Source organism: Orcinus orca, chromosome 5 (genome assembly GCF_937001465.1).
Source record: "Orcinus orca chromosome 5, mOrcOrc1.1, whole genome shotgun sequence".
NCBI lineage: Eukaryota > Metazoa > Chordata > Mammalia > Artiodactyla > Delphinidae > Orcinus > Orcinus orca.
In genome coordinates, this window is record NC_064563.1 from 11,276,347 (window position 1) to 11,303,809 (window position 27,463).

The window sequence follows — 27,463 nt, forward strand, 5'->3', positions numbered from 1 at the left end:
AAGCAATCTTGAGAATGAAAAACGGAGCTGGAGAAATCAGGCTCCCTGACTTCAGACTATACTACAAAACTACAGTAATCAAGACAGTATGGTACTGGCACAAAAACAGAAATATAGATCAATGGAACAGGATAGAAAGCCCAGAGATAACCCCACGCACATATGGTCACCTTATTTATTTATTTATTTATTTGCGGTACGCGGGCCTCTCACTGCTGTGGCCCCTCCCGCCGCGAAGCACAGGCCCCGGATGCGCAGGCCCAGCGGCCACGGCCCATGGGCCCAGCTGCTCCGCGGCGCACGGGATCCTCCAGGACCGGGGCACGAACCTGTGCCCCCCCGCATCGGCAGGCAGAGTCTCAACCACTGCACCACCAGGGAAGCGCAGTCACCTTATTTTTGTTAAAGGAGGCAAGAATATACAATGGAGAAAAGACAGCCGCTTCAATAAGTGGTGCTGGGAAAACTGGACAGCTGCATGGAAAAGAATGAAATTAGGACACTCCCTAACACCATACACAAAAATAAACCCAAAATGGATTAAAGACCTCAATGTAAGGCCAGACACTAGAAAACTCTTTAGAGGAAAACATAGGCAGAACACTCCATGACATAAATCACAGCAAGATCCTTTTTGACCCACCTCCTACAGAAATGGAAATTAAAAAAAAATAATAAACAAATGGGACCTAATGAAACTTAAAAGCTTTTGCACAGCAAAGGAAACCATAAACAAGATGAAAAGACAACCCTCAGAATGGGAGAAAATATTTGCAAATGAAGCAACTGACAAAGGATTAATCTCCAAAATTTACAAGGAGCTCATGCAGCTCAAAATCAAAAAAAACAACCCAATCCAAAAATGGGCAGAAGACCTAAATAGACATTTCTCCAAAGAAGATATACAGGTTGCCAACAAACACATGAAAGGATGCTCAACATCATTAATCATTAGAGAAATGCAAATCAAAACTACAATGAGGTATCATCTGACACCAGTCAGAACGACCATCATCAAAAAATCTAGAAACAGTAAATGCTGGAGAGGGTGTGGAGAAAAGGGAACCCTCTTGCACTGTTGGTGGGAGTGTAAACTGATACAGCCACTATGGAGAACAGTATGGAGTTTCCTTAAAAAACAAAATAGAACTACCATATGACCCAGCAGTCCCACTACTGGGCATATACCCTGAGAAAACCATAATTCATAAAGAGTCATGTACCACAACGTTCACTGCAGCTCTATTTACAATAGTCAGGACATGGAAGCAACCTAAGTGTCCATCAACAGATGAATGGATAAGGAAGATGTGGCACATATATACAATGGAATATTACTCAGCCATAAAAAGAAATGAAATTGAGTTATTTGTAGTGAGGTGGATGGAACTAGAGTCTTGTCATACAGAGTGAAGTCAGAAATAAAAAAACAAATACCGTATGCTAACACATATATATGGGATCTAAAGATAAAAAGAAAATGGTCATGAAGAACCTAGGGGCTGGACATGAATAAAGATGCAGACCTACTAGAGAATGGACTTGAGGACATGGGGAGGGGGAAGGGTAAGCTGGGACAAAGTGAGAGAGTGGCATGGACATATATACACTACCAAACGTAAAATAGATAGCTAGTGGGAAGCAGCCGCATAGCACAGGGAGATCAGCTCGGTGCTTTGTGACCACCTATAGGGGTGGGATAGGGAGGGTGGGAGGGAGGGAGACGCAAGAGGGAAGAGATATGGGGATATATGTATATGTATAGATGATTCACTTTGTTATAAAGCAGAAACTAACACACCATTATAAAGCAATTATACTCCAATAAAGATGTTAAAAAAAAGAAAAAGATTACATGCAAAAATAAAGGTTAGGAGATAAGGAAATATAATCCTATTGTACTCCTATAGTATAATATAATCGTATTATTACTCCTGTAATAGTTTAAAATCGCGCTGCTCTTCTCACACTTTTTTTAGTGACTGACTTCATACTGTAAGTCACTCATGTGTTCCCCTCCTTCCCCTGGCCTTACCTACCTAAATCTTGCTCCTGTTTTCACGCCTCGGGCAAAGTAGCTTCCCCCCCACAACCCAACCTTCCGTGATTAGTCTAGCCCTCATTGACCTCTCGCTTTTACAGTCCTATGAGGTTTTAATCAATGCTACTCAACGTAGCACTTAATTACACTCAGTCTTATATTGTTCTTTCCTGTGAGTGTGTGCCTCGTTTTCTCAACTAGACTGTCAGCTCCTCAGGACCAGGGCCGATGTTACAGTTCTTCCCGGCCCCTCAAAGCATTTGAAGTGTCCTCTCGTTAGTATTGGGGGTGATCTCAGACAGAAGGGCGCTCTAGAGACCTGCGGTGAGGGCATGGATTCGTGTGCCATCGTTGCTGAGAGGACAGGTACCAGAAGCTCCTTTCAACGTGGCTTTTGTAAAGAAAGCATTGTCTACTTTTAAATTAAGTATCTCAATTTTTTGCTTCTTATCTTTTATTTATTTTAATTTTTATTTTGTTTTTTACTAGTATCAAAGAAAAACATTTTCTCTAATTTACAAAGTAAAATGCCTTTTATTTGTCTTGTAAATTGTATTAATAGCTAAAACACTATAATCAAATCCATTTAACAGTAGATTTTCCTAACCATCTCGCAAATGTTTATTGTCTCTTTTAATTGACTTTTCTTTCTGAACACTTTGTAAATGGAAAAGTTTCTTTCGGGCACTTCTGTCCACTTCCTGCCTTGTTTTTTCAGCCAGCATCAACATGGCACGGCACTGTAATTTTCCTAGGTTTTCTGTAGGGGTCTCCTTAGTCATTTCTCAGCCTGGCCTGGTATGGCAGTTATGTCCTCTTTGTGGTTTAAAACATTTCTCCTTTTTATTTCATTTTAGATCTCCCCTTATTCCTCAGCCATTATCTGTCTATCTGCCAGTATTTCCATCTGTCCCACCCCAGAATTTCTGTTTCTCTATTTTCTCGTTAAGAGCATGTTCAACATTATACTGATGTCAAAATGCAGTTAATTTCAACGATAAATTGAATGTATTTGTCTTGTCTGGAAAAGCTTTACCCAACCTCAGGGACTAGGAAAAAAGACTCTCCCAAATCACACAGTGATGTGCCACAGAGTTTATATCAAAGCACAAACGGGGAGTCTTATTTTTGAAGGAATGTTTAAACAGTTCCTGACTGCCAGCTCTCTTTCCTCTCAGACATTAAATATTGTCAGTTATTTTTATGACCATCTCAGATGTAGATATTAATATACCCTTTGGGTTACACGTGTACCATTTATATTACTTTATGTTTTTAGTCTGATGTACCAGAGTAGCACGTTTTTTTTTTAATGTTTAGATTTCTTTTAATAAAGCAGGCTATTTTTTGGAGAATTTCTGGCTCACAGGAAAATTGAGTGGAAAGTACAGAGAACTTTCCATCTGCCTCCACGCCCACATACACACTGCCCACTGTACTATCAGCATCCCTCACCACGGCAGTCCATTCGTTACAGTAGATGAACCTACACTGACACAGCATCATCACCCAAGTCCATGGTTTACTTTATTTATTTATTTTTAACATCCTTATTGGAGTATAATTGCTTTACAATGGTGTGTTAGTTTCTGCTTTATAACAAAGTGAATCAGGTATACATATACATATGTTCCCATATCTCTTCCGTCTTGCGTCTCCCTCCCATGGTTTACTTTACAGTTCACTCTTGGTGTTCGACATTCTGTGGGCTTGGACAAACGCATAATGACGTGTATCCACCCCTATATATCGCACAGAGTCATTTCCCTGCCCTGAAGGTCCTCTGTGCTCCACCTGTTCATCCCTCCCTCCCCTCTAACCCGTGACGACCACTGATCTTTTTATTGTCCACCTAGTTTTTTCCAGATTTTTTCTCCATAATTTTTCCATAGATGTTTCCGGTTTTTCTCCATAATTTTCCATTGAAATATAGTTGAATCATACAGCACGTAGTCTTTTCAGATTAGCTTCTTTCACGTAGTAATATGGCATCTAAGTTTTCTACATGTCTTTCAGGTCTTGATAGCTCATTTCTGTTTAGCACAGAATACTATTCCATGGTCTGGATGTACCACAGTTTATCCACTCACCTACTGAAGGACACCTTGGTTGCTTCTGATTTTTGTCAGCTATGAATAAGGCCACTATAAATATCAGTGTGCGGGTTTTTGTGTACAGGACATAAATTTTCATCTCATTTGGGTAAGTACCAAGGAGCGCGGCTGACTGCTGGATCGTATGGGAAACGTCAGGAGCTCAGCTGAGCTGGGCGCGAGAGAGCGCCAAGCTTCTAGGTGTCGGAGTAGCCAATGAAAGCAACAAGTCAAAAGTGGAAGAGTTAAGCCTTTAGTCACTTACTGTGGTGGTATAATAAGCAGGGGTCAAAACCTGGAGAAAACGCCAAAGCCTGTGTTCCATTTTCACCCACGGAACGGCACACTGGTTGAGGGCCAGGTGATCAGCACAGATGTGCCGTCTTCTCACTGCTGAGGGAGCCCTGAGCGAAAAAGTCTGGCAGTCTATGAACCCTGAGATGGTGGTGGTGTCAGAGGGCGGGACGTGAGCAGAAAGGCGAGGGGTGGAAGAGTACTGGCTACTAAGTCACACGAGGGAAGGCGTCTTCACGGTTTCCTCCGCCTGCCTCCACCTGACAAGGACCACTGCCCAAGGCCTCAGATAAAGAGATCCACGAACGAAGGCACCGGGGCTTGGAATACAAGTATGTGGAAGATCATGCCCGATGAGTTGGCCTGAGACCTTGACTGCAGCTCCTTCCAGAGGGTGCAAGGTGCTGGCTGTGCACCAAGTCCGGAGTGGGAAGGGCAGTTCTCCCCTGTGAGGCCTGTCAGGGAAAGCCTTTGGTATTAGGCTTCTTCAAAGAAAAAGAACCAGTAGAATATAGAGAGAGAGAAAGAGAAGAGGAGATTTCTTATAGGATTCAGCTCACACAGTTCTGGAGGCCTGGAAGCCCCACAGTCGGCTGTCTGTAAGCTGGGAACCAGGAAAGCCAGTGGCATAATTCAGTCCAAGTCTGAAGGCCTGAGAACCAGGGGGCCGATGGTGTAAGTCCCAGAATCCAAAGGCCTGAGAACCGGGAACTCCAATATCCAGGACATCGTAGCCCAAAGAGAGAGAGAATTCACCCTTCCTTGGCCTTTTTGTTCCCTTTGGGCTCCCAGCGGATTGGGCGATGCCCACTTATTGACAAGGATGGATCTCTTCACTCAAGTCTACCGAATCCAGTGCTCATCTCTTCCAGTCGCACACTCACAGACACACCCAGGAATCATGTGTACCGGCTATCTGGGCATCCTTTAGGCTGGTCGAGTTGAAAACATAAAATTAATTATCATACCTTTCTAATTGCCTATGGTCAGGCCTGAAAAATCACATACAACTGCCTTTCCGTATGGCTGTACCACTCTGCATTCCCACCAGCAATGCCTGAAATTTCTTGTTGCTCCACATCGACACCAGCATTGGTGGTGTCAGTGTTTTGGATTTTGCCCCTTCTACTGTGTCATATTGTCTTTTTAATGTCTATTTTTTGCCTCAAAAGAATTTTAGTTTATACAACTCTAGAAATAGAGATATGAAAAGAGAATTAATTTCCTGCTGAAATTCTGTTCCATGTTCAAAATTAATAGTTGATACCCCACCCTGGCCTTCTAAAAAGGGGAAGAAGTGGCTTATCTCCTGTACCGTAATCTTACCCTTCCACACACTTACTCCCATTCCACAGTTTTCTGTTGCCCTGGAAAGCAATATGACAGATGGATTCAGGAACCCTAGGATAACTTTTATGGGCAAAAGCCAGCAAAATTACATGCGTCACTGGAATTTTACCCAGGAATACTCAAGCTTCCATGTCCATGTGTTGCTGCCAAAAGAGAACGTGAAGAGTCCTGCAGGGTGACTGGGGCCATTCTGTCTGAGGCACAGAGAAAGGAAGGTGGTGATCTTTGCTTCCTGACTACTTATTTCCTCATTTCTCAACCCAATTGCCTCCCCACCTAGATTCTTCTTTCCCTTCAATCCACCTGCCCAGGGGTTCAGTAGAAATGTCATTAAAGTGATAAGGATATCAAATATGAGATGAGATGTTAAGGTCCTGCATTTACCTCCATTGCTCCTAAAACCCCATTGAAATAGCATCAACCCATAGGACACAGAGAATTAGGAAGGAGACAATTAGGGTAGTTTTGGAAGCAGGAAAACAGATGGGTGAGTGATAACTGACTTATCAGATCCAAGAAAGCTAAATACAAAATTGATAATGGAGAAAGCCAAGAAATAACCCATAGAATTCCTAAAAGTGTAGAAGTTGGCAGTGTTGGGTACTTTTGGAAATTGGTAGGGGGAGGGAAGGAGTTAAGACTAAAAAATGAGAACTGGTTGAAAGTCTATTTAAGAAGCAGTTACACCCAGATCTCCAACTGTACCTTCAGGATTTTTCCTCTGCGGACGGTAAAGTGGAGGGTCTTTGAACCTGGGACTCAGGAAATTTCAGTGACTGTTGAACCGCCAGTCTTCTTTCTCAGGACGTCGAAGCTAGACTGTCTCCCTCCGGGAAGAGTTTGGGAGAATCTTCTCTGAGGGAATCTAGTCAGCACAAGAGAAAAGGCTTGGGGTGGCCCAAGCGTGACCTATGTCAACCCCCAGCATTCACAAACCCACCCAGCTATGCGCACACAGCTGTCTTCAAGATGCCTTTCTACTGCCCCACTCCTCCACACGGGCAGGTAGCCCCAAACCACCACAGGATTGAGGAGAGCGTCGACATGAAAACAGAGATCTAAACAAGCAGCCAGGAGGAAAGCAACTTGGAGGCCACAGAGACTGTGCAGGGAGGAGAAAACTTCTCAGAGAGCTGGGAAATACATTATTCAAAGGGAAAAGTGTAATTGAAAAATAAAGTATCATGGAAATAGGTGGCTGGAATATAAAATTGAAGAAGTGTCCCAGAAAGAAGCACATGAAACCGTGAGAAAGCAAGAAGGAAAATTAGAGGACCAGGCCGGGAAGTCCAACATCTAGCTATCATGATTTCTTATAAAAATAAAAAAAAAAAAAAGAAGAAGAAGAAAAGGAGGGAGGGAGGGGGGAAGGAAGGAATAAGAAACAAAATAAAGTAAAACGGGAGGGAGAAAATCATCAAAGAAACAAAGAGAAATTTCTAGTTCAACAAAGGCACATGAGTTTCTAAATTGAAAGGGCCTGTTATGTATGAAAACAGATGCAAACCAAGGTATTTATCATCAATCTACAGAACAATGTGGGGGAAGAGAAGAGAAAACAGATCACAGAAAGGATTAGGAATTGGAACGGTTTGAGGCTTTTCAGCTGGAAGCCAGGAAACTCTGGAACAATGCTCCCAACAATCTCAGGGAAAAGTATTTCCAACCTAGAATTCGGTACCTAACCAGACTATTAATTAATGTCAAAATAAAATCTTTCAAACAGAGAAGTTTTCAAAAAATTTTTGTCCTGAGCATAAAGATTTTGGAGAGATGGCCTCCACCAAAATGAGGGAGAAAAGCAAGAAAGAAGCAGGTAGGTACTCTAGGAAATAAGGATACAACACGTGCAAGAGGTAAAGGACATCCTCAGGGTGAGGGAGCAGGCCAGAGGCCTCATGAGCAATTTCCTAAAAAAAAAAGGAAATTGACAAAACATCTAAATGTTTTAAAAGTATTAAGGGGAGATTTATATGACTAGGGGAGCATTTAATATTAAATTACTGTTAAAAATATACACAGCAAAGCAAATGAAAAAGCAGGCAGTTATAAATTCCAGGAAAGGCACGAGGCTATACAAGAAAGAGTAGTCATGATATACTGTGTTGTTCAGCTGTGATAACATTTGCCTGGTTATAAAAATGAAAACTCGAGAAGTTATTCTAACCAAAATTTTGATACAACTTCACGTGGGAGAGACGAAGAGTGACGTGGAGGTGGGTGGAGGGTTGAGTTTCAGTGCTGGGGTGTGGTCGTATATGGCAAATTGTACACACATTGTACGTGCTTACTGGCTTTTTTTTTTAACATGTTAGAGATGGTAGTTGTTCTCAGTCCATCTTGTTACCTTGAGAAGGTATATCTAAATGTGAAATAAATAATTTGACTAGTGTTTCACTTCAAAATGTTCCAGTTGTAAGTACAGTTAACTCTGACTCAGACATAAGCTAATGGTCCCGTTGCTTTAAACTTTCTCAAAACAATCATGTCTCTGGTTATCTTTACTGAGCTCATTTTGTTTGTTACTACTGGAGAAACTTATTTATTTTATTTTTTTATTTATTTTTAACATCTTTATTGGAGTATAATTGCTCTACCATGGTGTGTTAGTTTCTGCTTTTTTTTTTTTTTTTTGCGGTACGCGGGCTTCTCACTGCTGTGGCCTCTCCCGTTGCGGAGCACAGGCTCCGGACGCGCAGGCTTAGCGGCCATGGCTCACGGACCCAGCCGCTCCGCGGCATGTGGGATCTTCCCGGACCGGGGCACAAACCCGTGTCCCCTGTATCGGCAGGCGGACTCTCAACCACTGCGCCACCAGGGAAGCCCCTAGTTTCTGCTTTATAACACAGTGAATCATCTACACATATACCTATATCCCCGTATCTCCTCCCTCTTGCGTCTCCCTCCCCCCCACCCTCCCTATCCCACCCCTCTAGGTGGTCACACAGCACCGAGCTGATGTCCCTGTGCTATGGCGGCTGCTTCCCACTAGCTATCTATTTTACGTTTGGTAGTGTATATATGTCCATGCCACTCTCTCACTCTGTCACAGCTTACCCTTCCCCTCCCCGTGTCCTCAAGTCCATTCTCTAGTAGGTCTGTGTCTTTATTCCCATCTTGCCCCTAGGTTTTTCATGACCTTTTTTTTTTTTCAGATCCCATATATATGTGTTAGCATACGGTATTGGTTTGGAGAGACTATTTAAACCAACTCCCTTAGACCACTCCAGAACAGTTTAGGCCCTTTAAAGCAGGGCCCCCCAACCCCTGGGTACGGGTCTGCCGCCTGTTAGGAGCAGGAGGTGAGCGGCAGGGGAGCGAGCGAAGCCTCATCTGCTGCCCCCCATCTCCCCCCATCACCCCCCCATTGCCCCCCATCGCCCCGCATCTCTCCCCATCGCCCCCTAATTGCTCCCCATCGCCCCCCATCGCTCCCCATCGCCCCCCATCGCTCGCAGTACCGCCCGAACCATCCCTCCCCAACCCCCGCCCCCCATCCGTGGAAAAATTGTCTTCCACAAAACCGGTCCCTGGTGCCAGAAAATTTGGGGACCGCTGATTTAAAGGTAGAGGCAGCAAAGTCAGCTCTGCTTCAGGTGGTGGGAGTGCTATTTATTTAGCAAGAGTCAAGCAAGATGGGGAAGCACATGACCTCACTTCCGTGCCATTCTTACAGAATCCCTACAGATAGAGTAAATGCTTTTTATAAATGAGAGAAATAAGGTTTAGTGAAACTAAGCAGCTTGCGTAAATTCACACCCACAGTAAATGACTAGCCAGCCTTCTGATCTAGATCTAATCTAGATCATCTGATTTCAGATTCCATAGGTTTTCCTAAATGCCGCTCACCTTTGTCTTAACCTTCCCTGAATAAGCACTTCGGAGTGTGGCTTTAGTACTTTGTTTTTAAAGCATGTACATCCTTGTGTGCATCCTTGTGTGCAAGAGTTAACACCTGTCCTTCTGAAACTCTTCCAAAAAACTGCCGAGGAAGGAACACTTCCAAGCTCCTTGTATGAGGCCACCATCACCCTGATACCAAAACCAGACAAAGATTCCACAAAAATGGAAAATTACAGGCCAATATCACTGATGAACATGGACGCAAAAATCCTCAACAAAATACTAGCAAACCAAATCCAACAGTACATTAAAAGGACCAGACACCGTGATCAAGAGGGGTTTTTCCCAGGGATACAAGGATTTTTCAATATCTTCAAATTAATCAGTGTGATACATCACATTAACAAATTGAAGAATAAAAACCATATGATCTTCTCAATAAAGCATATACATCCTTGATTTCAAATGTAGGTAGATAGCAAAACTCAGTCTTTTTTTAGTCTTTCACTTTTTTTTCCTTGTGTCACTGCCCTGCTCTGACAGAATAAACACTGGAGAAGGAACAGTGTTGTGGATTAGTTTTGCAAGTTCAAGAAAAATTTGCTGCAAAGATCATAACTAAATTCTTCTCCTCTCAGATTCCTACTATTTTATTTTTAAAATAGCTCGTATTATTCTCTTTCGAGTACGCTAAATTGGACACAGTTATTCAAAAGGGACGTAATACTGGCACATGTAATTGCAAATGAAAAGTACAAGTTTTCATTAAGAAATTCGAGGTGGAAATACAAGTTTTCATTAAGAAATTAGAGATGGCATTATCAGAAGGCAGGGGGCAAGAGGAAGGTGAAAGCTTACCTCTACCCAGTTAGGTTTTCCTCTGAGATTCTTTCACAAAATGATTGAGAGATAAACAGGCAAGTTGATTAACATGTATACCTCATGCACATACGGGAGATACCCAGGGGAAAATGAGTGACCCTCAAAGAGATGGCTTTAGATTTCAGGATTAAACACCACCTCAATAGAGAAAGGGGAGGGGTGTTGTAGGCCTCTTAGGGGAGAGTAAATGATTTTTAGGAAAGATGAATGGACCCTGAGAAGAATAGATGCAAGGTATCTTTGTGACAAAGTTTGGCTGGAGGGATTTATGACAGTTGAGTTCCTTTTGGAGCACTTAGGGAGTTAAAGATAAGCGGAGTTCAGAGAAAACCTCTCCAGCTCAAAATAGTCAATATACCAAAGGGGCATATTTGGAGGTGGCGAGTCCTGATCCCCTGTAGCCAAACTTCAGGGTGCCACGTTCTGCTACCTTTCACAGCTCAGACTCATTCGCCATCATGTCCCTAGTGCTACTGCCTGGCACAGGATTTTGTAGATGCTCAGCAAACGTACATGATATTCAGTGACTGGAGGGATGGATTGATGGATGGGTGGATGGATGGATAGATGGATGGATAGGAGAAAGAACGTTAGCTCCTTCGTTTGTTATGCAAGTAGAATATTAATATGTTATTTAGCTTCCCTTATTTTGTAAAATGTATTTTATTCGTATTTGTAAAATGTATTTTACAGCTTCCTATAGTTTCAAAAGTTTTTTCAAGTGGTAATAACATAGGATTGTCACTCTGGTCCCTCCAAATAAATGCCTACCTATGTCAGGCTGCTTTACACACTGGGTTAATCTGATCTTCCAAACTACTTAAAACTGCTACACAAGAGCACTAACGTTAAATGACTTTCCTGTTTGCAGTGATTATTTGCATCCATTATGTCACTTGCTTTTCAAAACAATGGCCTTTCAAAAGCCCTGACCCTGCCGCTAGACTTCTGAATGTCAAATCTTGGTCTACCACCAAATCACTGTGTGATCTGGGCAAATGATTTAATCCCTCCAAGGATTAGTTTTCACATCTGTAAAACAGGGATAATAATAATTGTACCCTGTGATAAGATCGTCATAGAAGTTAAATGAGATATGCCGGTAACGTTCTTGGTATGGGGCCTGGCCTGGTCTCAGAAAGACTTCAACAATTCGTTATCATCTTAGAAGTAGTAGTAGTAGTAACAACTGCTTGTTGTTACGTGTCTGCTCTCTGTACCTTCATTTTCTCCAGGGTGAGGACTGTGTTTTGTTCATCTCCACCTCGCCTCCTAACGTAGGGCCTGTCATGGATTAGGTACTCAACAAATGATTATTGGAATGAATGAGGTAGGCAGGTAAATTTTTTTTTAATCGTAAAGTTGTTTTCCAAATGACTGAACTTCAGCTCTGAGAGGTTACTCCCAACCGGTTTTGAGCGGCTGCTATAAATCAGTCACTTAGATTATGTCATTGAGTCTCCAGGCAACTTTATGAAACGTTTTCAAGTGGCATCCCAGGATGAAAGCCCACATCTTTTTCTTTTTTTTTTTTTTTGGCGGTACGCGGGCCTCTCGCTGTTGTGGCCTCTCCCGTTGCAGAGCACAGGCTCTGGACGCGCAGGCTCAGCGGCCATGGCTCACAGGCCCAGCCACTCTGCGGCATGTGGGATCTTCCCAGACCAGGGCACGAACCCGTGTCCCCTGCATCGGCAGGCAGACTCTCAACCACTGCGCCACCAGGGAAGCCCCAAAGCCCACATCTTTGAATCCCGAGCCCAGAACCATTTCCACTAAACTCTCCTGCCTGTCTTACAAAATATACAAGAATTCTTCCTGGGTCAGTTACTAATATATAACCATTATAGCATTTGGGAAAATAACTTTATGAGTTAGGAAATGAATTGATTATCTAAGTTTTATTTATTTGTTAGATCCCAAAGAAAACTGGACATGAAAATGTTATACTATTCTCAGTACCCTAGGTTTTTGAATTCTAGAGTAAAAAAGACAACAGGCAACTGAATGTGAATATGATAAAATGAACAAATAAAAAAAGAGGAGTCTGAACAGATAAAGAAAGGGTAGGATAAGTGAGTACTTCACAAATGAAAGCAGATGTATGAAATTACAAGCTGTCAGATAAGCAAAGGAAATGAAAATGATAAAGTGGTTCCTTACATAGATGATAATTATTCATTTTGCCCAGTCCTGTCCCCTTTCTCCATAATGTTCATGGGAAGGGGGATGTTCCCAGCAGAAGAAGGAAAGAAAAACCTAAGAGTCAAGGGTATTTCTGATCACAAAAAAATTATTTTGTGACTTACATTGTTTCTAGTGAGTCACAGTTGTTTTCCTACGGAATATTTTTCAGCTAACCGTTCTGATTAATGAAAAGGATTCAGTCACAGCCACAGGAAGTTGCAACTGTAAAGTTTGTTCACAATCATGCTGCCGAGGCCGTCAGCCTAGCTTACAAAACAAGAGTCGCTAATGGGCGCAACTGTGACAGCAGTGGCAGATGGATTGCCAAGAAATGAAGTAGTTTGCATAGACCTGCCTGAAAAGATGTGTTTAATAATTGCAGCCATAATTAGGTTGATTTGGGGGGAAAAAATTAAATGACGGTCTAAGGAGCACAGTTAGGCTAATCTATGAAGATTTTGACACTTTTCCTCCAAGAAATGCTGCATAAATATCTTTCCTAAATTTCTTGTTACCTTTAGGAAAACAAATAATTGGAAGAAATTATATTCTCTTTAATTTTGAACTATGTAATATTTATATATACAAAAAATAAACGTAACATATGTAAGTTGTGAAGCATAGTAATCAGGGTACATAATATTTTATGAGAAATTTAAGCTGGTTCTTTCCCATTCATAAGATTTTTGTTACTAATTTCCAAGCAGCAAAACTAGAGACATTTAAATACAGCCATATAAATGGCAATAAATGTGCATGCTTCTAAGAGTTTATTTGTGTTACAAGCGCACACACAAATCTATATCTGAGGCTCTTCCTTCCAACACCGCCCTGACGATGAGTGCTGGTATATTAGTACAGTGTGCTGCTTCAAAGGCCATTTGGTAACGATCCCCTCTCCCCATTTCCTTTTGTCCAAATCAGTCGAGTTATTGGTTTGCTTTCTTTGAATCTAAGTTGTTAATTTTGTTTCTCTTAGTAATGCAGGTATCTGAAACAGCATTGCTTCTCAATTGCTTTTTTTCCCCTTTTATTTAGTGATCTCTAGTAACTACCAGACCTGTCTTGGCCTTCTGATGCATTACCCACTCATCGGGGATGTTCACTCGCTGATTCTTAAGGCTCTGTTCCTTCGCGATCCCAAGGTAAGCTTTCCATGTGGGATGTGCACAGTTTTAAGTGGGGTGAAAAACTGGTTTCTCTACATGACTCCAAGAATTCCTAATGTAGAATTTGCCTAATAGCAGATGAATTGCCTACAGGCCACAACTCCACATACCTGATGGTCTAGCAGCTCAGCGGGCAAATTCAAAGGACACTGCCCTGAGAAACAGGAGCGCACGTCTCTTGTAACTCAGGAGGTTGTTCTGCCCACCTGCTTCCTCGTAACTCAAGGAAATAGTTGAGCACCTGCTTCTCCTTATAGCCACACTTCATGCCGGGGGCCAACTGACCCAGGTATAGCCTCGTGAGCCATGTGAAGACCAAGACATTAGAGCTCTAAAAAGGACCAGTTTTCTAAGAGTTTATGATGCAGTGAGACACTAAATTATTTCATATTATGAACATGTATTTCTTATTTTGCGGGTGAAGAGTAACCTAATAAAGTAAAGATTTAAAGAGTCTTTAATGCTGATTTCTCTATTTGAACTTAAAGCAAGTCACCAAAATTTTCTTTACACTCCAGAGAAAAAGTGTGCTCTTTTACAACTAATGTTACATTTCTTGAAAATAAGAACATTTAATGATCTAAAAAAATCTGTGAATCCTTGATGCTTTTGAGCCAAACAAAAATATTGGATGAAGTATAAGAGAGAAAGCTTCAAACACGAGGACTAGGATGCCAGGCTCTGGGTGGTAATCCCAGCCTTTGGCTCTTTGGCAGAGCTCCCAGCAATCGTGTTGGCAGTTGTCGAACTGTCTTTGAGTCAGTCTGTCTGTGGATTCCACTGCCAGAGCTCTGTCTGATCAACGTGGACCTCCAAGTTCAACGTACATTTTGATTCTGAAGGATTTCTGTCCTTTCATCGGTTGTTGACTTCAACATTTGAGCATGTATTTATTCTTTGCTTGATTTAAAATTGTTGTTTTCCTGTGCCTATATCCATTTTCTTCAGAAATACACAGTTTTATGTCATTTCTCCTATACAAAATTTCATTAAGTGTCAGAAATACAATCCATCATTTCTCTAATACATAAGGTAGCATTTTTTTTTCTGGTAAGGCTTAGGAGTCAGACTATGAAAAAAACCTACAGTCTCACATTTACTTTTTTATGTATATGTAGGCTGTATAAGTATATATTTTTAATATGAAATAGTCAAGATTATGGCATATCTATAAAAGGAATAAAGGATGAAGTTTCTGGTCCATGAGGTATCTGAGTTTTGGTCTACAAACTTAAGGTAAATTCTATCTGCTCAGCATTGAGAATTATTAGGGTCATACAGAGCGGGAAAAAATTGCTAAAATAACTGTTTGAATTATCTACTTGTGTGATTTGTTGGGTTTAATTGAAAGGAGAAACGAATATGTTATCTAAACCTATCCATCTTGGTAAGTTTTTTCCTAGCTAAATGTGGTTGATCTTCCTATAAACCATTCGTTCTTACAGTTGCAGAATTCTGTATACTAAATTCCTCAATGTTGTTAGTGGAATCCGTAATTTTAATAGAGTACTTTTGACATTAAAAAGATAGTATATGTAATATAGAGAATAATGAAGCCAATTCTACAAGCATTAAGAAAAATTTTCTCCAAGGTTTAAAAGAAAAAATGTAACAGCATAAGTATCTAAAAAATAGTATTCCCCACTTTTACATTCAGAGTCTTACCAAGTAAAAACAATCAAGATAATTGTCCAAAAGTTAGGACTTTAAACTGGTATTTCTGAGACATGAGAAACTGGGCAGAAGGAGGGAGTCATGTGTAAAAAGCTCCTGAGAACAAGTTCGTGGCATGATGATATCTGTAGGGGAAGATAAAGCAAGCTGCAGAGTACTAAGGGGGTTTCAGACGGCCAACCCAGCAAGGTGGTAGTTTTAGTTAAGTGTATGTAATGGCTGATCCATTGACATTATTAGTAAATGTCAAATGATAACTAACATCACTTGGCATATCTGCGAATTGGAGATCTATCGCAGTGTGGTGTCCTGGGTCTTGCCAGGAGCCTGAGCTAGGAATTGGGACACTGGGCCAAGTCTTGACTCTCCTACCAGATGTCCTTGTGATCTGGGGATTCACGCTTGCTAAGTCTTGGTCTCCTCTTTTGTTGCCTCTAACAACCTACCCAAGCAGAGCAGCCTTTGACCATAAAGAACTGACGTCTAATGATATAATAAGATCCAATCCAGTGCTACAAAGGCACAAAAGAAAAAAAAAGAAGTAAGTTTATATATATCGTAAAAATCCACCAGTGGATAGAGCTTTCAGTGTAGTTCATGTCAACTATAAAGTCAGAGAGGAGGCCATGTAAAGAGAGGGAAAGACGATGCTAGTACCCCACCCATAGCCTCTGAGGATCCAGACCTCAGAGTGCTTTAAATGTTTTCTATTTATTAGCAACAATGAAACACTTAAATCAGAGTAAGTATATAAACACACAAGTCTCTATGAAGTGACCTAGTAGGAAGAGATTTGAGGCATGAAAGTTTACTGTCCTGTATCCCAGCTTCACATGGTAGTTGTGCTGAGTGCTGCTGACAGACTCAATAAAATAAACATGAACAAGGAGTTCTGGGCCTCCCTGAATTCATCGTCAGCCTTCAGAGAAACACTTCGTCCTACCACTATCCCGAAATCCCAGCGGAGACTGCTCAGTTGAGAATAGACTCTGCAGTAGAGCTTGAGACACTGAGCTGTTACTTATTTTCTATCAGATGTCAGCTTTACTGTGAAAAGATTTCTCATTTGAACAGACTGAAATAATGGGCTGGTAAACTGTAATCACAGGATCATACTCGTTCACGTCTCCAAGTACTTTGATATGCTTCCTTTGGTCCTCACTACAAGCTCCGAGACAGCAGAGCGGGTTATCTTTCCTCCTTCTTTTTCAGTGCAGAGGCCATGTGCCTTTCCCAAGGCCGAAACGCTTGTAAGCTTCCAAACTAGCTGGAATGGTTCCATGACCCTTGTTTCTACTCATCCCCTCCTGAGGTTCCCAGCCTCTGTTCTTCCTTCCCCAGGAAGCCATTCCCAGACTCAGATAAGACACGTCTTCCCTTTGAGGCTTCATAGCCCCTTGTAGTTTAGCGATTTGCTTGTATCTTCTATCAATTATCCCTCCTCATCATCCTGCTCGTTTGTTAGCATTTAGCTCTGTGTCATGCAGTGGTTGGTATTAAGAAGACAATGGTAGCGTTGAATGCTGACTTAAGCACTGCGCCTCTTCTAATACTGACTCTAATCCAGGTGGATCTCACTCACCTTACATATTTCTGGAACCCATATCCACATTCCACAGAAACCATAGCCAATGGTATATTTGTCAGCAGCCATTTTTATCAAGATGGTGAAGTGACCCTACAACTTGAACTAAAAGGGCATCTAGTTCCTTAATTTAATATCAATCAGAATTATTTGAAAACCTGTTATCACCTTCAAATATTATGGAACAAAGAAGATACAACAAAGGATCTAAATAATATACTTCGGGGCTTCCCAGGTGGTGCAGTGGTTGAGAGTCCACCTGCCGATGCAGGGGACATGGGTTCGTGTCCCAGTCCGGGAAGATCCCACATGCCGCGGAGCGGCTGGGCCCGTGAGCCATGGCCCCTGAGCCTGCGCGTCCGGAGCCTGTGCTGCGCAACGGGAGAGGCCACAACAGTGAGAGGCCCGCGTATCGCAAAAAAATAATAAATAAATAATATACTTCACTTAGACTGTGCAAATTTCAGAACTGCCAAGAACCAAGAGAGTCTAGTTCCGCTCCTCCTTCTGTAATATGAACAAACTGAGGATCCAGGTATTTGAGAGACTTTTTCAAGGTCACACAGCTTGTCAGCGGCAGAGCTACCCGTTGAACCAAGGTCTTCCAGCCACCCTTCCACACAAGAGCTGTAGCTTCGTTAGTTTTAAAAATAGTGGAATCCTAGTTACTGATATTTCTCATACGAATTCTTTTATTTGTAATAGATATTTATTTGCATCTGTAATAAATGAAAGTGCCACGTATATAAGTGACCCAAGAACTACTTGAAGTGTTTGTAAGTGTATGCTGTCTGAAGAGACTGGCTATCAAATATCTGTAGCATTTTATACTCTGTTCACCTTACGATATGGTTTCTATACTTAGCTCTTCAGACCACAATCCTGATTCTCGTTTTCCTTTTATTATATTAGAATCACTGAGCAGATTTCCAAAAACAATCCACTAAACGAAGTAGAGGAGTGGAAGGATGACAGTCTGAAAAATATGAAGTGATTAAAAAACATTGTTCTAACTAGTTGTTCAAATTCCAAAAAAAAATTTAAAACCCAATTAGAAACAAAAGCCATAGAAAATGTGAACATATTGTGTTCCTTAAATAACCAGATGTTCTCTCCTTCCTGAAGGCAGTAAGGGCTAGGAATAAAAGGTTTAAAACTATTGTTTTAAGTTAACTGTGAATTTTGCAAATCTGTTTTTTACCCTTCAGCAAATAGAATTCTAATACAGAAACATAAGCAAAGTAATTTTCATTTTTCGGTCCTCTCTTATTTGTGTTGTATGTTGAAGTGTTAACCTTATCACAAAGACTTACTACAAATGAAATACAGTACATGAGTTAACATTGTAGATTATTCAGTAAGAATTTGACAGCTACCGTTTGTTTTGAAGACTAGAATAGTCCCCCAATATTATATTTCTGGTAAGTTTGTAAGCATCCCTGTTATTGTTTATGGGAGAAAATTGCTAGAAATAAGACAGTTTAATTTTATAGTCATTCTTGTATACAGAAGCACAAAATATATATACTATAAAATAAATATAAATATATATATATATATAAAATATAGTGTACAGTGTTCTTGTGCTTGGCCAATTCTGATTTGGCTTTTGTTCGGAGTTATGTTAAATATTGCTTTTTTAAATTATAACGTCTGAATATTCAGATTTTATGCAGGTAATGGACTTTTATTCTTTAATTCCAAAAACCCTCACTGTACATGCAACTTTTTAATGTCAGGTGGCTTTAGTAAAATGTCACATATCAGAATTGAAAAGTGGTGAGTGGATTCAAGCCGGGTGATGATGATAGAAAATGCTTCATTCCAGAAATGCCATTATAATGTCATCTTCTCTGAGCAGTGAAGGACCTAAAATCACACACACTGACTCTTTGAGGAGCATGCACGTGTCCATTTATTTACTTTTCCTGATGTTCCCATCCGAGGTTCTGTTCAGATTTCCTAGGATGTTTCTTGTCTGATTTTGTTACAGAAAGAATGTGTTACTTCTGTCTTCACCATCCTTTTTTTTTTTCCCTCCCCTAAAAGCTGGAGCATTTCTGTGAGAACTGCCTTTCTTGGAGAATCATTTTTCTGTGTGTGTTTTCTCTCTCAGGGACGAAAAAAAAAAATGTGTTTTTTTTCCTTCATATCTGAGCTGCATGACTATATATTGTTCTTTTTTATCACTAGATTATAACCAATTGGATGTTTATTGTAGTTAGTAGTTAGGTATTGGTGACTCCTCAGTTAGGTTTTAACATTCAGTCAGAAATATAGACTTTTTGACATAGACTCACATTAAAAAAAAACTCAAGTTTTACTTCAGAGTACATGGTGGCTTTCAAAAATCTGTAAGAATAATCAAAAGATCTTTATTGAACCAGTATTTGAAATTTGTTATTTATTATGTTCAAACATTTCATAAAGTAGAATTGTGGGTTTCTCAAAACTTATTAGGGTTTCCTAGTGTCTTAAATAATTTTGGATTAGTTTTATAAAAGTATTTTGAATTCATTAATTTATTCAGCAAATCTTTATTGTGTATCACAATGCACTGGGCACTGTTTAGGTTCTGGTGATATAAAGGTGAACCAAAAAAAAAAAAAATGGCCCTTATCATTATAAACAAGTAAACAAACAAGAAAATACTCAGTTTGTCATGTGTTATAAAAGGTACAAATGGGGTATCATCCTTAAAATAATAAGAGGAGGAAGAACCTGAGCTGGGGAGGTACCATTTCTGGTGAGAACTATTGGAGGAGAAGGAACTAGCCAGGCAAAGAGCAGGGAGAGGAGCCGCCAGGCAGGGGAATAGCAAACACAAAGCCTCCAAGGTAGGAAAGAGCTTGGACTCTTCATGGAACTGGAAGACCAGCAGCCTGGGGGGCCCTACCTGAGACAGACACGTGAGCCAGGGGAGGCTTGCTAAGGTCACCTTTTGAAACTCCAGAAAGATTGCTGGATTTGTGATGATTCTTCCTGATGATTAAGACATCCTCTTATTATAAACTACTCTTGCTCTCAGCCAGAAGTTCCAAAAACTCTTCTTAAATGAGTTCCCCACTTGATAAAGCAGATTCACTTATTCAGACCTCTAGGCTGTCACATGGGTCCGGCCAGTAGGTTCTTGTTTGATTTAAGAGGACTGGGGCCAGGACTCTGAACACTTTTGGTCATACATATATTACTTTTATCTTTTAAAAAACAATCTTGGCTGCCTTCTATATATCACCAATCTAGTCAGTTTTGCTCTCATTCATGTCAGCATTATGCTCACTGTGTAGTGTCAAGGGAACTAGACCCGTCTTTCTTGTCTACCAAATGAGAGCTCTGCAAGGTCAGGGACTAGATCTTCAACAGCATAAATCCTGTGTCAGCCCCTTGAGGGAAGCTCAGAATTCAGGTTTCACTTCCGTCACAGCCTGCTGTGTTTATTGGGCAAGGCACCCTTTTCTTGAACAAAGAGGCTAGATCACATAATGTCAAAGGACGCTTCTGTCTGGCGCTGTTTTAGCAAGATGCAGTTCAACTCAGCAGATCCCTTTTTTTTTTTTTTTTAAATGACTTACTGTGTGTAGAGGATGAGAGGGATGAGAGTTGGTCACAGTCCTTTATAGATGTGAACAAAACTGTTACAGAAGGTAAAATGAGTGAGACTATTGCAGAAAGGACAGCTGATTTGGGCTTGGATAGTCAGAAAGGCTTCCAACTGGGCTTTTTTTTTTTTTTTTAACATCTTTATTGGAATATAATTGCTTTACAATGCTGTGTTAGTTTCTGCTGTATAACAAAGTGAATAAGCTATACATATACATATATCCCCATATCTCCTCCCTCTTGTGTCTCCCTCCCACCCTCCCTCTCCCACCCCTCTAGGTGGTCACAAAGCACCAAGCTGATCTCCCTGTGCTATGTGGCTGCTTCCCACTAGCTCTCTAGTTTACATTTGGTAGTGTATATATGTCCATGCCACTCTCTGACTTCATCCCAGCTTACCAATTGGGCTTTGAAGAATTTTGTTGGGACATGTTATTCCATCTTAAGAAAACAGTGTAAGCAGAGCTCCTGAGAATTGCTGAAGCAAGTGGCCGGGTTGGGCCTGGCAGTTCTCTAGCCACAGTCATTCACGGACCCCTCAGGGACTGCCCTCAACATCTTATATATTAGCAGACACTAATTTTTTTTTTTAACTAAAGCATAGTTGATTTACAATATCATGTTAGTTTCAGATGTACAGCACAGTGATTGAGTTATACATATATATGTATATTCCTTTCAGATTCTTTTCCCTTATAGGTCATTACAAAATATTAAGTATAGTTCTCTGTGCTATACTGAGTATTGGTTATCTACTTTATATATAGTGTGTATATGTTAATGCCAACTTCCTTATTTATCCCTCCGTCTCCCCTTTCCCCTTTGGTAACCATAAGTTTGTTTTCTCTGTCTGTGAGTCTCTTTCTGTTTTGTAAATAAGTTCATTAGTATCATTTTTTTTAGATTCCACATATAAGCATTATCATAGGGTATTTGTCTTTCTGTGTCTGACTTACCTCACTTAGTATGATAATCTCTAGGTCCATCCATGTTGCTGCAAATGGCATTATTTCATTCTTTTTATGGCTGAGCAATATTCCATTGTATATATGTACCACATCTTCTTTATCCATTCATGTTGGGTGGACATTTAGGTTGTTTCCATGTCTTGGCTGTTGTAAATAGTGCTACAGTGAACATTGGGGTGCATGTATCTTTTTAAATTATGGTTTTCTCCAGATATATGCCCAGGAGTGGGATTGCTAGATCATATGGTAATTCTATTTTTAGTTTTCTGAGGAACCTCCATACTGTTCTCCATAGTGGCTGCACCAATTTACATTCCCACCAACAGTGTAGAGTTCCTTTTTCTCCACACCCTCTCCAGAATTTATTATTTTTAGACTTTTTGATAATGGCCATTCTGACTGATGTGAAGTGATACCTCATTGTAGTTTTTATTTATTTAGTTAGTTAGTTAGTTTTGTCTGTGTTGGGTCTTCGTTGCTGCGTGCAGGCTTTCTCTAGTTGTGGTGAGTGGGGGCTACTCTTCGTTGCAGTGCGCGGGCTTCTCATTGCAGTGGCTTCTCTTGTTGCAGAGCATGGGCTCTAGGCACACGGGCTTCAGTAGTTGTGGAATGCGGGCTCAGTTGTGGCTTGTGGGCTCTAGAGTTTAGGCTCAGTAGTTGTGGTGCACGGGCTTAGTTGCCCCACGGCATGTGGAATCTTCCTGGACCAGGGCTCGAACCCATGTCGCCTGCATTGGCAGGCAGATTCGTAACCACTGCGCCACCAGGGAAGTCCCTCATTGTAATTTTGATTTGCATTTCTCTAATAATTAACAATGTTGAGCATCTTTTCATGTGCCTTTTGACCATCGAGATGTCTTCTTTAGAGAAGTGTCTATTTAGATCTTCTGCCCATTTGTTGATTGGGTTCTTTGGTTTTTTGATATTGAGCTCTCTCTGTGAGCTGTTTGTGTATTTTGGAGATTAATCCCTTATGGGTTGCTTTGTTTGCAAATATTTTCTCCCATTCTGTAGGTTGTCATTTCATTTTGTTTATGTTTCCCTTTGCTGTGCAAAAGCTTCTAAGTTTAATTAGGTCCCTTTTGTTTACTTTTGTTCTTATTTCCATTACTCTAGGAGATGGATGCAAAAACATATTGCTGTGATTTATGTCAAAGAGTGTTCTGCCTATCTTTTCCTCTAGGAGTTTAGGTCTTTAATCCATTTTGAGTTTACTTTTGTGCATGGTGTTAGAGAATGCTCTAACTTCATTCTTTTACATGTACCTGTCTAGTTTTCCCAGCACCACTTATTGAAGAGACTGTCTTTTCTCCATTGTGTATTCTTGCCTCCTTTGTCATAGATTAATTGACCATAAGTGTATGGGTTTATTTCTGGGCTTTCTATCCTGTTCCACTGATCTATATTTCTGTTTTTGTGCCAGTTCTGTACTGTTTTGATTACTGCAGCTTTGTAGTATAGTCTGAAGTTAAGGAGTCTTATTCCTCCAGCTCTGTTTTTCTTTCTCAGGATTGCTTTAACTAGTTGAGGTCTTTTTGTTTCCATAAAATTTTAAGATTTTTTTTTGTTCTAGTTCTGTGAAAAAATGCCATTGGTAATTTGATAGGGATTGACTTGAATCTGTAGATTGCCTTGAATCTGTAGATTGCCTTGGGTAGTATAGTCATTTGACAATATTCATTCTTCCAGTCCAAGAATGTGGTATATCCTTCCATCTGCTTGTGTCATGTTCAATTTCTTTCATCAGCATCTTATAGTTTTCAGAGTACAGGTCTTTTGCCTCCTTAAGGTGGTTTATTCCTTAGTATTTTATTCTTTTTGATGCGATAGTAAATGGGATTATTTCCTTAATTTCTCTTTTTGGTCTTTCCTTGTTAGTGTATAGCAATGCAACAGATTTCTGTGTATTAATTCTGTATCCTGCAACTTTACTGAATTCATTGATGAGCTCTAGTGGTTTTCTGGTTTTCTGGAGCTGTGAAACATTGCTCTGCATGTTTTAGATGAAAGAGCTTCTTTACTGAAAGAGAACCAATTATCGTGGTGATTTATTTTTCCTCAAATAACTAAAGAAGAGACTAGAATCCATGGTTAATTCTGTTCTCATTAACAATACACAAAACAATCTACAAATCTACAAACCAGTTCTCTGCTTTTTATTTGATATTTTGCAAGTAAGGGAGAAATCTAGGCTTTTAGGGAGAAATATTTTAAATAGATTACTTAAGCTTTCAAGCTTTTCACACATGCATAGTGTGTCTAGAAAGGCACTGAGGCCCCAAATGTAAAAGTATTAAAGTGTTACAGCACATCACAGTGAAATGTTTGTGCTGTGTCCCTGAGGTCGAGGCATGAAGTGGCTGCCCTGCTTCACCATTGACTTGATGTTACACCATCAGAGAAATCATTGAACCATTTGCAGCCTTAGAGTCTGTTTCACTAATTGTTTTTTTTTAAAGGGATAGGTGACTGGTAAGGCTGTAATTAGCCTATAATCTCTAACGATAATTTCCAGTTCGAAGTGCAGAAAACCTAGCTAATCACTTACTTTCCTTCTTGTATGTGAAGTAGGTTGGTTGTTCAGAAAGAAAAGGCGCTACTTTGAGTTGTTTCTATGTCATCCTAATGTTACAGTTTAAAGAAATTAAAAGCTAGAAATCACAAATTATGACAAAAAGATTATAAACTTAAAACTGACAAAATAAAAAGAGCATAACTCTTTTTTTGTGTGTGTGCGGTACGCAGGCCTCTCACTGCTGTGGCCTCTCCTGTTGCAGAGCACAGGCTCTGGACGCGCAGGCTCAGTGGCCAAGGCTCACGGGCCCAGCCGCTCCGCGGCATGTGGGATCTTCCCGGGCCGGGGCACGAACCCGTGTCCCCTGCATCGGCAGGCGGGCTCTCATCCACTGCGCCACCAGGGATGCCCCATAATTATTTTTAATCTAAGTAGTTATGGCCACAATAAATATTTTATTTGCCCCTTAAGTATATTAGCTCAGAAAACATCTTATTGCTAATTTAAAATATTAAATGCCTTTTTTAATGTCACCTCCTTATGCCCAGTTAAGTCACACATCACCTGTCAGGTCTCCTGAGGGCAGAGGGCACTTCCCCTACAAAGGCATTGAGTGACCCCTGCCTTTCCTTTCCATCTACCACCTTGTGCCTTATCGTCATCTCCATGTGCCCAGTTAAGTGGATGTATGGGTTATATCATCTTAAACGATTCCATATTTACAATATTAAAATGATGTCAGGGGCCATGAACATCTGTTGTGGGTTTGCAGGATATCTTGTGCTAAAAGGAGTTGCCAAACATAAGTTCTTTCTGAAAAAAATAAACATACTTCACACTTGCTTACCTCTAATGTGATGACAAGTAACTGTCAGTATTAAGGTACCATGCACGTATTTTTGAACAGATTAGCAGCTTTTCTCTTCAAGGTAATGATGACATTTTAAAAATGAGTGAAAATAAGAGCTTTTTCAAAGACACTCATGCTATGGAAAGGACATTTTAAAACTGGTTATTTGGAAATGTTTCATCTGTTTGTGATGTTCTGGCCAACAACAATTTAAGTGCATCACTTATTTACAACTCTCAAAGTACACTAAAAGATTATGGAAACAGAATTTTCTAACTAGATTTCTAACGAATCTTCTGAATGAAAAGATAAAGAGTCAGGTTTGAATCCATTTTTTTAAATTTAGAAAAGTAGCATCTTCCCATTACATTTTCAGAAGAGTTGGATGATGGTTAATTTTATGTGTCAACTTGACTGGGCTAAGGGTTGCCCATGGTGGTGAAACATTCTTTCTAAGTGTGTCTGTGCGGCTGTTTCCAAAAGTGATGAGTGCTGGAATCAGTAGTCTAGGTAAAGAAGATTCTCCCCAAACAATGTGAACAGGCACCATCCAGTCCCTTGAGGGCCCTAATAGAACAAAAAGGCTGAGAAAGGGCTCCTTGATCTGGGGCATCCATCTTCTCCTCCCCTCAGACATCCGAGCTCCTGGTTCCTGGGCCTTCAGCTTCTGACCCATCCCCACCGCCCCCTCACTCACCTCCCCCATTTCCTCTTTCTCTACTTCCCTATCCCCCTCCCAGTTCTCAGACCTTGGAACTTGGACTGAATTATACCACCGGCATTCCTGGTTCTCCAGCTTGCTGATGGCGTATTTCAGCATATCTCACCTCCGTAATCACATGAGCCAGTAATAAATCTCCCCTTATATATCAGTGTATATCCTAGTGGTTCTCTGGAGTACCCTAACACAAGCTGATTAACATTAAGGAAGAGAGAGATTTTATTAGCCAAATTTTAACAAAAATCTTGGCATAATTGATGGATGCCAAAATGAATACCATACTTTAGCAAGGGTAGCCAACAATGTCTTTCCTCCATTCAGACCTATATCTCCTTGTGAGGTAGCTTTTTCTGGCATGTCATTCACAAAAACCGACTATCACAAAGCATTTAAGCAAGATTTCCAAAAAGTAAAGAAACTTAGTCAATCACACTCCTACGGTTGAACATATTTTAGGAAGAGCATAAAATACCATAATATGTAAACTATTATAAAAATCAATTTAAATATAGCTTATTTTATCTCTCTCATTTAAAAATTCTATTATGCATATATTTTCTAATGTACATAATGGATTAGTACAAGTGATTACATGCATATGATTCGTAAATAAATAGTCAATGTTAAATGTCAAGCCCCCCGATTTTAACTAGCAAAGGAATAATCAAAGTTGAAAGAACCCTGCTCTAGGATCCAGTCGACCCTAATGCTTAGCCATCATGGGAGTCTTAAGGCTGGCTCTCAGCACACACATAATTCTGGAACTCCCCCAGACACCCATTAGCAGGGGCAGCTTAGGAGAACACAGGCCTTACCCTTATCCTTATGAATGAGGGAGTTCTCCTTCATCCCTCTAGTTCAACTGATGCTTTAGTATCCTCTGGACCATTGAATTTCACTGTCCAGTGGACGTGTTCCATCCTGGTCCTCTTGCCGTGTTCTTGTAACTTGGATTCATTGTGCACCTTTTCTAAATGATACTGCTGATGAAAAAGTAATTCCTTTAAAACATTCAGTTATAAGAATATTATGCATCTTGTAATTTGTTTAGAGGTGGTTGAGTCTCTCGATCATGTAATTATACCCTCATTTCCTCCTGAGGCCTGATGACGGTGAGGTGAAATACCCAAAGTCACTCTGAATTCTGTGGCATAGCCGAGACCAGTCCCCGTGGCTCCTGCTCCCAGGCTGGAGACGTCTGTCATCCTCCTTGTCCACCTTGCCTGCCTTGCAGACTCCTAGGATAGAACTTTCTCACTATTCCCACACACACCATTTCCCCTCCTTCCTGAGTGGCCACAGGAAAATTAAGACAAGCTCTTCGGTCTTGTGCAGTAAACACAAAACAGTTACAACTCGATTACCCTTTCAAGGACAGTTATTTACTTGATTCCTCATTTGTTCATGGTCTGAATACTGAGTTGGAAAATTGGTCTATTGTTAATTAGTTTGCCAGATCTGGCCTCTAGGTTCAGGAAGTGTTAAACCCAGTGAAATTGATGGGAGAAACATATAAAAATAATAATTACTGTTCTGTAATGAAACTGACCTTTGTTTTTTCCCTCAACCATGTGTCTACAATGGCTGCCACCCAAGTGGAGGACAACAAAATACAAAATGAGATTAAAGCAGTCAGGAGAGCCAGTTGATGGGCTAAGAGTGATAGTGTGAAATGCAGAGGGAAAAGGGGGGGT

The 27,463-nt window shown here is 40.6% G+C and overlaps 1 protein-coding gene across 8 annotated transcripts in view; it reads left to right on the top strand.

Annotated features, from left to right (window-relative positions):
* The window catches only part of TBC1D5 (TBC1 domain family member 5), a 548,696-nt gene that overhangs the window by 406,047 nt on the left and 115,186 nt on the right, over nt 1–27,463 (top strand). For all 8 annotated transcript variants that reach the window (XM_049710184.1, XM_049710183.1, XM_049710187.1 and 5 more), the window contains one exon: nt 13,726–13,832. In XM_049710184.1, the coding sequence (XP_049566141.1) occupies nt 13,726–13,832 (107 nt within the window). The remainder of the gene's footprint in view (nt 1–13,725; nt 13,833–27,463) is intronic.